This window comes from Fukomys damarensis, unplaced genomic scaffold (genome assembly GCF_012274545.1).
Source record: "Fukomys damarensis isolate Sample0158 unplaced genomic scaffold, DMR_v1.0_HiC HiC_scaffold_30, whole genome shotgun sequence".
Classification (NCBI taxonomy): domain Eukaryota; kingdom Metazoa; phylum Chordata; class Mammalia; order Rodentia; family Bathyergidae; genus Fukomys; species Fukomys damarensis.
Genome location: NW_022900942.1, coordinates 66,954,172 through 66,970,459, shown reverse-complemented (window position 1 = coordinate 66,970,459; position 16,288 = coordinate 66,954,172). Strand labels below are relative to the sequence as shown.

Sequence of the window (16,288 nt, the reverse complement as noted above, 5' to 3'; positions counted from 1 at the left end):
ATAGTTTATTGTTTGGCATCAATTCTAACTTTACATTTTAAGAGTTATGAGCACTTAGAAAATCTGTGGACGTAAACTCAATGGGAGTAAAAAGTGTTATTTTGAACTTCTTCCAACCCAATTATAAAAATTTTTTAAAATATATTTGTAATGAGCTTTAGTCTGCATTTCTTTTTCAAAACAAAAGATTGTAAACCACTTGACATGTAAAAGTATTTATTACAGCCTTTGGAGCATTATCTCCTAACATTTTCATCAGTAATTCGAATGGTGCCTTTTTAGCATGGAAGGCTTTCCTGCTCTGCCTCTTCAGTAGAGGGGAGACTGCTGAAAGGGAAAGCCTGAGGTCCCACATTCCACAAGTGGGATCTAGAAAGCCCCCAGAGTTATCCATTCTGATTTACCCCCAATAAAGCCTTCACGTAGAAGCTTTTGGGGTACAGTACTCTGAGTAGAAACCCACCAGCATTTCCAAATGAGAGTGCCCAGAAGTGAAAGGAGACCGCTAACAGTGTATTATATTAGCAGCAGATCAGGTCTCAGGACAGGAAAGAAAGGTGAGGATAAAAACTCACTGCAAATCTCACATCTGGTGACCTGAAGGTGAATGATGGTAATTGGAGCAGCATGAGGGAGAGCTAGTCTTGTAAGAGTAGCATGGACAGCGTAATTTTCATAGCAAATGTGACATTAAGGTAGCAGCTCTGTGAAGGATGTGCACATAGGGATCAGATAACAGGAGCTAGAGATCCTCTGCAAAGTGTCTGCTGTGTTTGTGTCAGTCTATTTTGTTCTGCTGTAAGAATATAGGCTGCATAACTTAGAAGGAGCAGAAGAAAGATTATTGACTCATGGGCTTGTGGTTCTGAAGGCTGGACATTGAAGAGGCTGCATCAGGAAAGGGCCTCTTATTCTTTGTCCCATGGCAGAAGGGTAAAAAAGGACGGGGGGTGCGGTGCTGAACCCATCCTTTTATAAGGAACCATTCCCAAACTGTAGGATATGACAGCCTCAATCCATTCCTGAGAGCAGTGCCCCATGACCCAAACACCTTTTCTTAGGTCCCACTTGCTAACAACACATTCAACCATAGCTTTGCGCACATGCATGTGTGTACACGTGTGTGTACTATGCATGTGAGAACAAAGGTATCGGGAAAGTACCTCTTTACAGACTTACTTAAAAAGGATCAAAAAGAAACAAGAATAGTTGCAAAAGATAGGTAAAGACTCAGGATTGTGCATTTCCAAAAATCTAAGAATAGAATTTAAAGAAGAGGGTGTGAGCATTGTAAAATGCTAGAGAAGTGAGACAGTAGGTCTGAGAAGAGCTTCCTAATTTTGGCAAATTATTGCTTATATTTGAGAAGAGAGCCACAGAGTAAAACAGAAATGGGGCAGGCTAGAGAGCAATAAAGTATTGAGGAGATGAAGACTACCAAGAGAACACCAATAGGTTTGATGAAAAGTGTCATTTAAGGGACTAGCAAGCATGGGTTCTAGAGCTTATATGAAAGGAAAGAAACCATGTGCTTCCTCTTGCTCATAAGTACAGTACATGAGGTGATTCACAAGTTGCACACCTGTCTCCCTTCCCCATTGGAGCGTTGTTTCTGTAGTTGAGTCCTGGATGATGTGGTTGGTAGTTAAGGCCCATGTTCTTGGAGAAATATGTCTTCAGACAGTGACTGTAAGATGGGAAACGTGGGGACAGACCAGTAAAGGATCAACATTTCCTCTTGCTTCTGAGCTAAGGTCTGGTCACTTGTGGGTGGGGTCAAGACTGTCTTCAGACTGCTCTCTCCTGCTGCTGTCCTCCTGGTTGCTGCATTGCTGTCTCCCGCCCAGGTACATTTAGTGCATGTGTGATAGGAAGGGTTGGAGGCTGATTTGTTGAGGGCAGTTCTGGGTCCTTTTTTAAAAAAAGACTATATATTGTAGTCTGGCTGTATAGTTCAAGCTGGCCTTAAATTCATATAACTGCCTCAGCCACCTGACTACTGGGATTATAAGCATGTGCCACCACACCCAGAAGATTTTGGGAACCTCAAATTGAGAAGTGGGCTATCTTCTGAGAGAACTGTGAGGTTTAAAATTCAAAATTTTTATTGAATGAACCTGACATTAGAATTTGTAGTACATCAGGACATATTTGGGCAAGAAAGGGGCATAGCTTGTATTGATGCAAGTGTAACCAGCAGGATCTGTTCTTGGCAAGGGTCAGGCTCAGTGACAACTGCATGATGGGACCCCAAAAAAGAATATTAGGGAGCAAGGTGTAGGTTCTGTCAAGGGCTCTGTGAGGACAGAATGGTCTTCTGCCTGGGAGGAGACATTGTGATCTTTGCTGTTGTGTTCGTTTGTTTGTTTAATAAATGGTAAGGTTGTTGAATAGTCTGCATTGGAACTGGTGGGGGTATTTGTTAAAAACAAATGTTCCTGTGCCTCACTAATTCTGAACCCTGGCAATGCTCAGTGAGTGGGATCCCACCATCTGCGTGTGGGTATGTGCTCCAGCTTGTCCTAGACACAGTGGTGTTCGACAGTCATCACTGCAGCAGTCTTCCCCACTGCTTTCTGTGGTCCAGAACCAGTGTCATTTTCGTGTATCTTAGGGTTAGCACATGGGAGACTGATGAAACAGTCCAGGTTCCAAAGCTTGCATAAAGGTGCCTTGTGGTTATTACAAGAGAGGAAATGGCCCAAATGAGGTTGTCTAGGTGCTCTTACAGCTCTCTGATTCATGATGAACAAGGTACTTTGCCATGAATCGTAATCAGAAGTGTAAATTTTTTCTGTACCATGTAGGTGGTACATGGTAGGTGTTATTTTTAATCCAGTCTGACAATCTCTGCATTTTAACTGGGATTTTTTTTCTTCCCTGGTACTGAGGATCAAACTCAGGATCTTGTGTAGGGCCTTGCACTTGGCAGGCAGGCAAGGCACCACTGAGCCACATCCCCCTGGCTCTTAAATTTGGAATTTTTATACCATTTGTATTTAATATACTTAATGATAGTTGAGTTTATCTCTTATTGTAATTTCTTTTCAGTCTTCCGTTTTTTCCTCCTTCCCTTTATCCTCTTTTTCTCTCTTCTTTTGGACCAAGTATTTATGGCCTTTATTGACCTGGCTGGTTTAGAGTTTATCATTGGTGTGCATCTCTGATTCACCGTAGTCCACCTGTGTGTAAGACGTCTCCCTCCACACAGTGTAAGAAAACTTAGAGCACATGCCTTACCCTTTTGTTGCATTGTGCTTGTAGTCAGTCATGCATTTTACTTCTACATGTCATAAACTTCACAATAAGCTTTTATCTTTTTAAGTGCATATTTCTGCCTTAAACAATTACCTTTTAAAGCCATTTCTAAAATAAAAGCCTTTTTATTTACTTAACTATTGTTTTAGATACCCTTCATACCTTCGTGTAGATCCAGATTTCTGTCTAGAATAGTTTTCCTTTTGATTTTAGAGCTTTGGTATTTCTTATAGTGTGTGCCTGCTGTTGACAACCTCTGCTTTGCATGTCTGCAGAGTCTGTCTTCCGGCTTCCTAGCTGCAGGGCACTTGTGCAGCCCTGTGACACATTCTGCTCTGCACTCTGTCCTGCAGGCTTCGCTGGGACATTTGGGGTTCCTGCCACTGCTGTGGCCTGAACATTTTCTTTCCTCTTCTGTCTGAGACCATTCATTCTTATATTTGTCCTTTTTTTGCTTTTTTAACCATTAAAGTAGGAGGGTAAATTTAGTCCTTGACACTCCATGTTTGTCAGAAGTGGAAGAACAATCATGTTTAGGTGGGGTTTTTTTTGTTTGTATGTATGTATGTATTTATTTATTTATTGTACCAGGGGTATTAATTTATTTATTGTACCAGGGATCAAACTCTGGTACTTGTGCTTATGAGGCAGGCGGTAGAACCACTGAACTAAATCCCCGGTCCAAGTTTTGGTTTTTTAATACAGAAGTTATTTTTATTTTAGCAAGTTAAAGTCATTAAAAGTAGCCCTGATGGTGTTCTGTTGGGAGCAAAAGTTACTTTCTTTTGTTCAGAATACTTCTGCAACATGGGCCTGTGCTCCATGTTCATTTCTTTTTAAAATAGGATTTTTTGGGCCATGGATTTAGCTCAGGGGTACTGCTGCCTGTCTCTCAAGTGCAAGGTCCTGAGTTTAATCCCTAGTACCAAAAAAATAAAGTAGGAATTTTAAACACCATCAAGGCAACTGCACTGGGTCTTTGATTGGAAAATTATGGGAGTTTTATTGTTGTTGTTGTTTTATTTTTCTTTTTTGTATAGCAGCATCTGAGAAGAGTTTCTTATGTTTTTTTTTTCTCATAAGCAAAAACTGGATCAAAGATAAACTCTGTTATTGTGGGTGATGAACAGATTTATTTGTTTCAAAAAATATTTACATGCTTACTTTGTGCCAGGAGATATTCCTTCAGACAAAGAAAATTTCTGTCCCTGTAACACCGTTTTGATGTAGAGCAGTAGACAATAAATAAAGACAACAGCTTTAATAGACATGAGGTGGTGACAGGTGCTAATGGAGAAAAGTAAATCAAGCTAGGATCAGAAGTATCAGGAAATAAAAAGCTTTGGAAGCTCCTAGGTTTGAGGAAAGCCCTTCACTATTTAAGAAGGGTTTAAGTCCTAGGGCTGGGGATTTGGTTCTGCTGCCTGCCTCACAACTGCAAGGGCCTGAGATCGATCCCCAGTACCAAAAAAAAGAATTGTTTAAGTCTTAGACATCTACCTGAGCTCTGATTTCCATCTTCTCCAACCTCATAATTTTTTCATCAGTTCTAGTCTCTATTTCTGGAATTTCAACTTATAATTCTTTGTTGACTTTATTTTCATTATACATGTAACAGTGTTTAAAATCTTTTTCTTCTTCGAAACAAACAAAACATCTTCATATCACATCATGTGTGTTAGTAATGTAACTGAGTGGAACCTTACATAGCTGCAATGTCTTGCACTGATTTTCTTCACTTCCTTCCTTCAGTCATTGGTTTTTAGTTCTCCTACCAAGGAAAATTGCCCTTGTTAGATGACCTGGGCTCCATCCAGCATGGCATGAATTACTTCATTCATTGGGCATCTTCAGGTCCTGCTTGCCCCTTTCAGCAGGCAGTGGATGCTGTTTAATCCTACCTTCAGACTCTGCTTGCTTAGTTCCTTTCAAATCATTATCATTGGGTTAGTTTTTAGCCATTTTTGCTTGGGCTTCCATTCCTCATCTTGAAACTTAATCAGCTTTCTGGCCTTGCAGTTTGTACATGCCTTTATTACAATTGTCATTTTAAAGTGGATTGTTTTCTCAATGGAATGTTAGTTCTTGGAAGGCGGAACAATTAGTATTTTCATAGTAATTTCCCCAACATCTAGCTTAGTACTTAGCACAAATGTATTTAATAAATATTTGATTAATGTGTATAACTATAACTGTCCTAATGGTCTTTAGCTTTCTTCTAGTAAATGAAGTCAGATACATTGATTAGCTTTATCTTCTACTTTGCAAAATCAACTGTCAGTGTTTGACTTTTATATATTCACAAGTTGTCAGTGTTCTGATTTAGCATTGTAAATTCTAAACTGTGGTCAGTGTTCTCATCATTCTGAGTTTCCTTGGCTTCTACCCTTATGCTTCTAGATGTTATTGGAGCATATCTGCAGGTATGGGAGAGAAAGTGGTCTTGAGCAGTCATGGCTTCTGGATTGAATGTAAGATTCTCTTGCATTTCTTTGTTCTACTCCAGAAACATACTTATGCTTCGTCAGACAGGCAAAGGGCACATTTGAGTTTCAGAGTGTTATAAGGAGTGTTTCTGATGTCTCTGATAGTTGGTGTGGATGACTACAGCTCAGAGTCTGATGTGATTATTATGCCTTCAGCCCTGGACTTTGTCTCTCAAGATGAAATGTTGACGCCACTGGGAAGATTGGACAAGTATGCTGCGAGTGAGAACGTGTTTAACAGGTTTGTACATAATCTTTTCATTAATGTGGAAGTGGATGGGTGGTTTGGTTAATTTCAACAGGGAAAATAAAATCACCCAGCTTGAAGTAGGTATATCATGTGCTTGGATCACAGTGCCATGGGAAGGACTAAGCTCTAGTACTCCTAAACTAGTTTCTCCAGCTGTGGTCTCCAGCTATATCAGACCTTCTGGGAAATCAAAGTCTGTTTAAATTTTTTTATTTTAGTTCTACAAAACTCATACTAGTAAAGAAAACCTTTTATAAAATAAAAAATGAATTTATCTTCCCATTATGATAGTTGAAGGATGACTCTTTGAAGTAAATTTTCAGTGACTTCAGAAATTTGCCAAATCAGCTTGATAAAGTTATACTTAATCTCATCTATTAAATCAATACTACCATTTGTTGCTCAGAAAATTACAGTTTAATATATTTTATAAGAAAAAGAGTCTTTAAAATCCATATGGATTCTATCTTTTTTAAATTCTGACTGTAACTATTGATGCCACTGAATTAATTTTCTTTTTATGTGCAGACAAATGGTGGCTCGGAGTTTGCTGGATACATTGAGGGAAGTCTGTGATGATGAAAGAGATTGTGTTGCTGTTCTGGAAAGAATTAGCAGATTAGCTGATGATTCAGGTACATGTTTGTTCAGAAAGAATGAATTTACTGTTTCTGGAACCAAATTTGTGTTTCTGAAACTATCAGAAAAGCTAATATGATAAAAGATTTCCTAAGTAAATTATCAAACTGACTAGTAACAAGAAGCAAACACAAAAATCCTGTTATCAAGACCCGAACAGTTTGTAGTAGGCTTAGTTTAATTTCTTAGCAGTTAAGTCTGAGAACATTATTTTTCATCATGTATATTCACACTATATTTTAGGATTAATAGAAATTATAAAAATAATGTAGAGTAAAAGAGATGGGGCTTTAGTGTTTTCGGTAAATATAAAATGCTCTTGTTCTGTATGGCTTCTTGATTGCAAAACTGTTGACATCCATTTATAAAACTAAAGCTGGATGTCAGTAAACCAGAGGTTGGAGAATCTGATTAAGAAGTAAGCTTGATTCGAGCCTTAGAAAATGGTGATAATGTTTTTTAAACTTTTTTATTGTAAAATATATATTACCTAAAAACACTTCAGCCAATAGTTTAAGCATATTTTGGATACTACTTGATTTTACAAACAATCCAATAATAAGTTGCAGAACCCGTTTTCCTGAATCTGTTGCCTTTTTATTAAACATTTTCAGTCTCCAACAAACCTTTCGATGTGTCACCAAGTCTCATCTTTTAATTTTTAGATGATCTCATTCTCTGGTAAGCAGTTTACTGTGTTGGACTAGGTTAACTACAGAGTCCTTAGATTTAAAAATTTTTCTTACAGGGCAGAAGGAACATTTGGAAGCTTATTATCTTTGTATATGTACGTGCCCTTGTATTTTGTGTTCTCGAATAGTTTCAGGAGGGTCTCATCAAATACAAGTTTTACTTACATTTTTCAGCATAAGTTAAATAACACTTTAGTTATGCGACAGCTTTTTGGATCTGGAGGTGTGATGAGATGCAGAGTGGGGAGAGGCATGTTCATTGGAGGGAAGGACACCAGGGCTTAGAAGTGGGAGGGTCAGGGTGCTGGCCCTTGGTCAGCAAGGAGTCTGCAAGTCTCCAGGGGAATGAGGCAGGTGAGGGCTGGATTGTAAAGAGTTATGGTATGCCATGCGAGAGACGTTTTTGTGATCTGAAAAACTGACTTAATGAAAAAGATGGGTAATAAGAAGACTAATTGGGAGATCCTACTGATTGTTATGAGTTCTTTGAGAAAAACAGAAGAAGTGTGGGAGGAGATTCCAGAGAGCTGCCTCAGTAGTTAGAATCGGGAGGGTTGTACAGACCAGGCTGATAGCAATGCCGAAATAAGGTGGTGGCTGTTGTAGAAATCTGGCTGGTAGTCTTAATGATATTTCATTTCCTTTTACTGTTGTTGCTACTGAGAAATTGGCTAGTCTCATTTTGTGTCTCTGTAGGTATCTTAGTCACTTTCATCCTCCCTGAGAAAAAATACCTGACACTCACAACTTAAAGGATTGGTTTATTTCGGCTCACGTATTTTAGCCTCTAGTTGGCCATCTTCAAGGCAGGAAGGCTTGGTGGAAGGGCGTAGGGAGAGGAAAGCTGCTCGCTTGGTGGCAGCCAGGAAGCAGAGAAGAGGAGCCCAGGAGAGAGTCTCCCTTCCAGGACACATCCCAGAGTCACTGACCTCTTGGAACCAGGCCCCTACCTGACACCAGGCCAGCTGTAGCGTCCCTGTAATCTAGTCACCATGCACAAGCCCTGCCATGAGTGTGTGAGGCCCTGGGGGGACGTGGAAGATGTCTAGGTATAAACTGCGACGGTGGGTGTTCTTGTTTCTTCCTTCTTCTTGCTTTTAAAATCCCCTTTCCTTGCTGTTCTGCAGCTTCATTGTGGTATGTGTAGGTACAAGTTTATTGTATTCAGCTTGAATTTGAGGATTCTTGTTTTTTCCATCAGAATATTGTCTCTCCTCCATCTTAAAATCTTTTTTGTTTTTGTTTGAGTAAGTTTTTTTCATATGGTGGAGGATGTAGAACTTTTTTATTAGGAAAATGTACTATATTTTTCATGGCTTTAACTTTTTTTTTCAAGCTCCCCCCCATCTGCATTTTAGTAATTTCTGTCAGCAAGGTATCTGCTACTAGAAACTGACTTGTATTCTGACTGTTGAATTTTATATTGCTGTTAACTCCATTTTTTTTTTTTTTCATTTTTAGGAGTGCATGGTATTAGAATCATTCTGTTTTTGTTGTTGGATTTGTGAGTTCCTCATTAGTGGGTCTTCACAGGAGTTGATACTTGGTGCAGGGCTGTTAGGAAGCAGGAGTCACTTTATGCTGACTGGGTTGTGCATATGTGGTGATGCACTGTCACTGGGTATGTAGGGACAGGAAGTTCTCAACTGTGCTTGGATGTGTAAATCTGGAACCCAAACCAGTTGCAAGTATGTGCCTGGGGCTTCAGAAATAACATATTAGAAGGAGTTTTTTGTTTTTTTAACATTGAGTATAATTCAGGCCAGGGATGTAGCTCAGCAGTGCAGGGCCTGCCTGGCAAGCACTCAACCCTGAGTTTGATTCCTAATGATAGATAGATAGATACCAGATAGATAGACAGACAGGAAGAAAGGAAGTTAAGACTCACTATGAACTATAATTTTAACAGCCTGGTGAAATTTCTCAAAGTGAAGGTAAGTTCCTGTAATTGGTGTGCAGGTAAAAAAATAGAACTAACAGCCCAGCAGTCATTTCAGGGCTCCTCCTGACTTCTCCCCCCTTCCTCTGCCCCAGAGGGAAGCTGCATTTGACCACTTAAAATACAGATTAGGTTGCCTGTCTAAACTCTCTATGGACTCAAACTTAAGCTATTCTTTATTTCTTGTTTCTTTGTATTTGTGAAGTTAACCGTGTTGTTGCATATGACGATTTATTGAATTTCTTTTCTTTTTTCCCCAGTAACCTGTTAGGGAGCGCCACCACAGAGCCACCCACTGTTCTGTGAGGGGCTTTCAACTTAGGTACCGGGGCTGCTGTGCGCTAAGGGGCACTCATCCCATGGTTTTATACCAGGAAGTGGAGTGACTGGGCCCTACCTGTGCATAGATTCTGCCTTAACAGACATGCCGCCAGCTTTTCTGAAGTATGTAGTGTAGCACTCTGCAGTTCCACCAGCTATTTCACACACTTTTTAATTTGTCACAGGAGAGTGGGTGAGTGTGTGTTGGCATTGCACTGTGGTTTAACTTCCCTTGCCTTAGTGACCAGTGAGGTTGAGCGTCTGCTTATGTACACAGTATCTTCTTTTGGCTGTGTCTGTAGAGCCTGTCCCTCTCTTTTAAACTAGCGGGGTTGTTTCCTGTGTGGGATTTCTTTTCCTTCTGATGTGTGTCAGTTATGTGTGCTGTACATGCCTTTTCCACTCTGGCTTGGCTTTTCACTCTCATGGTGATGCTGCATAAAGTTCTTTTCTTTTGTGCATAGTGCTTTGTGTCCTCCTCAAGGAAATTTTCCCTACCTCAGAGTCATGAATTTTTTTTCATGTATTATTGAATCTAGAAGTGTCATTGTTTTTGCCTCTGCTCTTACTAAAGTCTGTGTTCCACCTGGAATTCTTTTTTATTAAATTGACAAAAGTTGTGTACATTATATATAATATGAGGCTGCTAGAATTTGTCATGTGTTATATAAAGTAGGAGAAACATTTCGTTCTCTTTTTATTTTTTCCTCATTGATTTTATTGGTACATTTTAGGGATACAGTACAGTTACATTCATTGTTGGGATCTTGTACAGGTCTTGGTTCTCATTTTTCCCTTGTCCCTGCCCTCCCTTCACCCTCCTCCCCTCCCCCTTTACAAACACTTCATTTCCATTTTTTCATTTTCTCATATTTTTTCCCCTTATTCGCTTTCCCCTCCCTTCCCACTTTGCCTACACCTTTAGCCCCTTTCTCCCTATTTCACGTTGTCATTCTCTTTTTAAATATGGATAGCCAGTCACCACAGCACCATTTGTGTGAAAGCCACCTTTGCCTTTCCCTCCTGGAACAGCTCACTTGTCTAGATGTGTACGCTTTGTCTCTGGACTCTGCTCCTGTTCCACTGGTGTTTTTGCTGAAGTAGAGCCTTTTTATGGTATTAGAGGTTGAACCTATGGCCTTCACACTGAGCTGTGTTCCTAGCTCTTTTTAAAAATATTTCAAGACAGGGTTTCGCTGAGTCACTGTTAAGTTACCCTGGCTGGGCTCAAACTTGTGATCCTCCTGCCTCAGTCTCCCAGAGTGCTGGGATTACAGATGTGTGCCACTACATCTGATTCTAAACATAAGTTTGAACAAATGTTGTTGGCTTCATTCTTAATTGAAACTGCAATTTGTGTGCTCTTTTTGCTTCAAAAAATACATGGAAGTAATTAAATGAGTGTTAACTTAGCAAATTCAGGATCATTGAGAAAAAATTCGATCTATATGTCTGTTTTCAAATTAACGTTTTTATTCTTCAAAACCAGAAGTTAGTACTGCCTCTTACTTCACATGTTTCACATGCCGCAACTTAGTACAAATTCCAAATGCTAAGATCCTTAACTTTGTAAAATGTTAGTGTGTTGTGGTTTTTGTGTGTGTCGGTTTGTTTGTTTGTTTGGAGACAGAGTCTCACTATGTAGCCCAGGCTGGCCTCAAACTCACTCTCATGGATCCTTTTGCCTCAGCCTCTCGAGTGCTGGGATTAGAGGCGTGAGCCACCACACCCGGCTCAGTGTGTTTTTATTGGTAGCCATATTAATTTGTTTGTTGAGATGTGAAATTACATTGAACACATTCATGCATACTTACCTAACTTTAATAATGCAGTCCTGGTGAAATGACTTGCTGCTAATAAATAGTGTGTGTGTGTGTGTGTGTGTGTGTGTGTGTGTGTGTGTGTCTGTCTGTCTGTCTGTCTTCTGCAAGTTGCCTATTTAATCTTTTTCTTTCCTATATTTGAGCAGTGAGCTCTTTGTATAATTGACTTTATACTTTGCTATGCAGATTTTTTTTCTTCGTGGCTGTTTGGCCTTTTAACTAGTATGGTATCTGTTAACTGTAGTGAAGTTTTTATAAAATGAAACCGGTGGCTATTTTGTTTTTGTCTTCTCAAGTCCAAGTTGAACATCTCTGCTAAAAGTATCTTTCAGTGCTTTGAGGATTTTAAGTTTGAAACTTTGTTTCATTGGAATTGATGGAAGGTTGGCAGTAGACACTTCACTCTCCCCTCACATAACTAGCTAATTTTTGTCTCACTATCAGGCCAGTTGATCCTTTTGTAATTCAGAGATCTGAAATGCCATGTTTCTCACAAGTAAATCTGCCATCTGCGCTTGGGTCTTTCCATCATTATTTATTATTTTTAAAAATCTGTTTGTCTCCTTTAATATTCATTGTCTTTTTTAGTCTTAGTCAAGTCTGGTTGTACGTCTGGATGGACTCCGTTGGGGTTGTCACCAGTCCTCACATCTTGTCCTAGGAGGTTTTAAATAGTTCCTATCTCATTGTCTGTGTAAATAATGGGGTAAGACGTGTTCATGCTAGGAAGGCAAGTGACAGAGGCTCCGATGGTGTCAGCTCCTCCCTGCCCTCCTGAGTTGCCTCTTGGGTAGCTGTGCAGAGACAGTGGGACTGGAGTGCACTCTGCTGAGCAGGGCTTGGGCTGCCCAGATGAGGGCCCGCTGCTGTGTGAGGACTCATCCACTCACGTCGCTGCCATCTCCCCAGAGCCCACAGTGCGCGCAGAATTGATGGAGCAGGTGCCTCACCTCGCGCTGTTCTGCCAGGAGAGCCGGCCTTCCATCCCCTGCGCCTTCTCCAAGTACCTGCTGCCTGTCGTGGTGCGGTATCTGGCAGATCAGAACAACCAGGTGAGGGTGCTCTGTTCCTGACGAGTGGCCTAGACTGAGCCATCTTATGTGGTTACTTTTCTCTCTGTTGTAGATGTGCTGAGCATCTGACAGATTAGGTCCCTTTCCCACCATGGTGGGCAGCCTTGGTCACTGCACTCTGACTTGGCATCTCTTAGGTATCCCTGGAAATGTTACTTTGTGAGAGAGACATCCTTACAAGGGTGGCTTTTGTGTTCCACTTCACCTCTCACAATGCTCTACCCAGTTTAAAGACTGTTACTTTGTAACAGTGGAAAAAAGCCACAAATATTTATATGCAAGGTTTTAACAAGTTTTGAATTCCTCTAAATTGAGAAGAGCAGTCTTCAAATTTGTACAAATAAGCGATAGTTTTATATCAGGCACACTTGTCTTTTGTTTATATTGTTTTTCCGCCCTAGGTGAGGAAAACAAGCCAAGCAGCTTTACTGGCTTTGCTGGAGCAGGAGCTGATCGAGCGCTTTGATGTGGAGACCAAAGTGTGCCCCGTCCTCATAGAGCTGACTGCACCCGACAGCAACGACGATGTGAAGACAGAGGCCGTGGCCGTAAGTAGGACAGCGTTTTCCATGCAGTTCCAGCAGGCAGAGAGCACTCATCATGTGTGAGGGGGCCTGTCTCATGTAACACACCCTTCTAAGGTGGCCACGAATTGTTAAATCTGAAATACAGCAGAGCTTAGAAGGGACACCAGGGCTTATGAGGGAAAAGCTGATCTTCCCACAGTGAGACAGTAATAAGGAACTGTAAATGCATTATTTTGTTAAAATGGAAATATGAGGTGGTTATTACCAGTGGCACTCACCAGCAACATTTGAACACCTTCACTTGCTGCCGAGTGTTTTTCTAGACACTGCATAAGGACAATGGAAGTGCAAGACACAGGGCTTGGCTTCTGCCCTTAGAGTGCAGTGTTTGAGAAAAGAACAGTCACTCAAGTAATTAGTGGCCATTATTAGACAAATATGCAGATTATGAAGCCATTGTGCACATAATAAAGTCAAGGTGTTTTGTTTTGTTTAACATGGTTAGCAAGTATTTTAAGTGTTCAACGGTCGTAATACATAGGACATGAGTTAGAATTTAATAGTAGCTATTATGATTCAGTTCAGTTATTAAGAATTCTGTTAGTAAATTAGGAAAGTGATAAATCGATCTGAAAATTTATTCAAATTTGTTTGGATAGTGAGCGTTCACCCTTTATACTTAAAGTAATGTAATTGCATCATTGTTGCTATAAAAAAAAATGGCCACTCAAATGTTATGGTGGTTCTTGATCATCAATAATAGATAAATTAGACAGTACCTCTAGTTTCTTTCCCCTGAAATTTTTTTTTTAATTTTTATTTTTAGATAGTTACCAGTTAAATGTAGTTGGTTTTTTGTTTGTTTTTTTTCTCAATGATTTTGTGTGTTTGTTTTTTGTTTGTTAGATTTTTGAGACAGGGTTTATGTAGTTCAGGATAGCCTTGAACTCACTGCATAGCCCAGGCTGGCCTTGAACTCACAGCGATACTCCTGCCTCAGCCACCCAAGTGCCGGGATTACAGGGCATACGCCACCATCCCTACCTCAGGATATTTTTATTGAAGTAAAATTTATGTAACATAAAGTTAGTCATCTTAAAACTATGTAGTTCAATCAGTGGCTGCATCTACCTAAATTCAGAACATTTTTAGAAGAAATTCCTCAGGAAAGGAAATCACAGTGGGCATAATTGTTGGTTCTATGTATTAAGCAGAATTCAACTTTTCTGAATTGTAACTTTTGATGAGATTTAAAATTAACAAAACTTTCTAATACAAGACTGTCCAGCACTTGTAGTTTTTTTTTTTTTTTTAATCAGGTTCAATTTATTTTTATTTTTTATTTTTATTTTTGGTATCTGGGATTGAACTCTGGTCCTTGACCTTGCGAGGCAGGCGGAGGCACCACTGAGCTAAACCCCTGGCCCTGTAATTCTCTCTATATAAAGAGGGTGGGTAATGTAGCTCCCTGTAAAGTTAATCCTCCTCTGCTTGGGTAGAGCTGTGTCCTGGCCTTCCTGGAACTGACACTTGGCAGGACCGGGTCACAGTCTGACTTGACTCCCTGCTTTGCGGGGCAGGGCTGCCAGTGTGTGAAATGTGCTCAGCAGCACTGGGATGCTCAACCCAGATCCTCTGGCAGAATCTTTGCAACAGTCACTGTGTGTTCTTTTACAAGGAGAATGTAGAGTTTTGCTATTGCTGACTTGTAAAGTTACCAGCAGAATTAAATAATGATGGTTAAATAATGTGTACTGAAATGAATTTTTTAGGATTTTCTGTGTGCTTTATATTTTTAGTATTTATTGGTTAATTTTACTGATAGTACTTAATAGCTATTTTTCTGTTTCTTCTTGGAATGTGATAGAAGCTTTAATTGGCCCTGGGTGCTTTCTCTGATGCATGCAGTGCAACAATGCCACATTGTGGTGTGTATTTGAGTTATTGTAATGAGAAAGCCTTAAAGGTATTTGCGATGCTCCTTTCCCTGTTTTAGATAATGTGCAAGATGGCACCCATGGTTGGGAAGGACATCACGGAACGTCTTATCCTCCCGCGGTTTTGTGAAATGTGCTGCGATTGCAGAATGTTCCATGTTCGGAAGGTATTATGAGAGTCATTGTCCTTCCATTTAAGACCGTGCAGTTCTGATGGGTAATGACTGGTGTGTGGAATTTAATAGATTATTCTTAAGAGAACTCCATGTGTGTAATATGCCAGTGATGCTTTTGTTGTCAGGTCTGTGCCGCCAATTTTGGGGATATTTGCAGTGTCGTTGGCCAGCAAGCTACTGAGGAGATGTTGGTAAGTACAGCAGGTGCAGAAGAGTAAGCAGTGTGTTACAGAGTAGTGCAGGAAGCCCAAAATGTGTGTACCCCAAAACTACCAGCACGGTTCCATGAATTTAAACCAGAAAATGATAATAACTTTGAGTTTAGAAGTTTAAATTTCAGTAACCTGGGTACTTGAGTTGTGCTTTACTAAGGACAGTTTGTGAAGCACAGGATTGTTTATCATTTCTATTAAGTAAATCAGCTGTAACTTTTTCAATTGAACCTTTAATTTTATTGCAACCCTCAAGTTTTTGGTGGCTCATTAAATCTACAGCTGGTTAGTTTTAAGTGGTAGCACATGGACATACATGCTTGATGCTCTCAGTTCACACCCTTAGGAGTGTTTGCAGATGTCTGCAGACACGTCAGGTGCATACAGGCTGTTGGGTAACATAAAGCTCCATTTGTTGGGAATGCTTTTGTGTTTGTATAGTCAGTTGTGAGTTAGATATGATTTATTAAAAATTACCAAATAATATTATTAAATAATTTCCTACTTAAGAAAACCCATTGTTTAAAAGATTTGGAAACAAGAAATGAAAGTGAAGTTGCTGCGGAGTCCTGTCTGTGACTAACAAAACCTTCTCTGACATAGCTGCCCAGGTTTTTCCAGCTTTGTTCCGACAACGTGTGGGGAGTCCGTAAAGCGTGTGCTGAGTGCTTCATGGCAGTCTCGTGTGCAACATGTCAAGAAATCCGACGGACCAAGTTATCAGCACAGTTTATTAATTTGATCAGTGATCCTTCACGTTGGGTATGGTTTTGTTTATCATTTTTATAAAATAATACTTTTGAGTCTGTTGTAAAGTAAGCCATTTCCTAATTTAAGAAATAATTTATGACTGGTATGGTGGTATACTCCTCTGATCCCACCCTCAGAAGGCTGAGGCAGGCTGATTGCAAGTTTGGGCAACTTAGTGAGACCCTGTTTCAGTGGTATAAAAGAA

At 40.0% G+C, this 16,288-nt stretch overlaps 1 protein-coding gene across 5 annotated transcripts in view; it reads left to right on the top strand.

Annotated features, from left to right (window-relative positions):
• Ppp4r1 (protein phosphatase 4 regulatory subunit 1) overlaps positions 1-16,288 on the top strand; it is a 50,452-nt gene that overhangs the window by 10,274 nt on the left and 23,890 nt on the right. For 2 of the 5 annotated variants that reach the window (XM_010638639.3, XM_010638635.3), the window contains exons 2-9: positions 5,659-5,729; positions 5,850-5,985; positions 6,523-6,629; positions 12,318-12,460; positions 12,883-13,029; positions 15,005-15,112; positions 15,247-15,312; positions 15,937-16,095. In XM_010638639.3, the coding sequence (XP_010636941.2) occupies positions 5,659-5,729; positions 5,850-5,985; positions 6,523-6,629; positions 12,318-12,460; positions 12,883-13,029; positions 15,005-15,112; positions 15,247-15,312; positions 15,937-16,095 (937 nt within the window). The remainder of the gene's footprint in view (positions 1-5,658; positions 5,730-5,849; positions 5,986-6,522; positions 6,630-12,317; positions 12,461-12,882; positions 13,030-15,004; positions 15,113-15,246; positions 15,313-15,936; positions 16,096-16,288) is intronic. The other 3 variants (XM_010638644.3, XM_019209693.2, XM_010638636.3) reach the window with 2 other exon arrangements.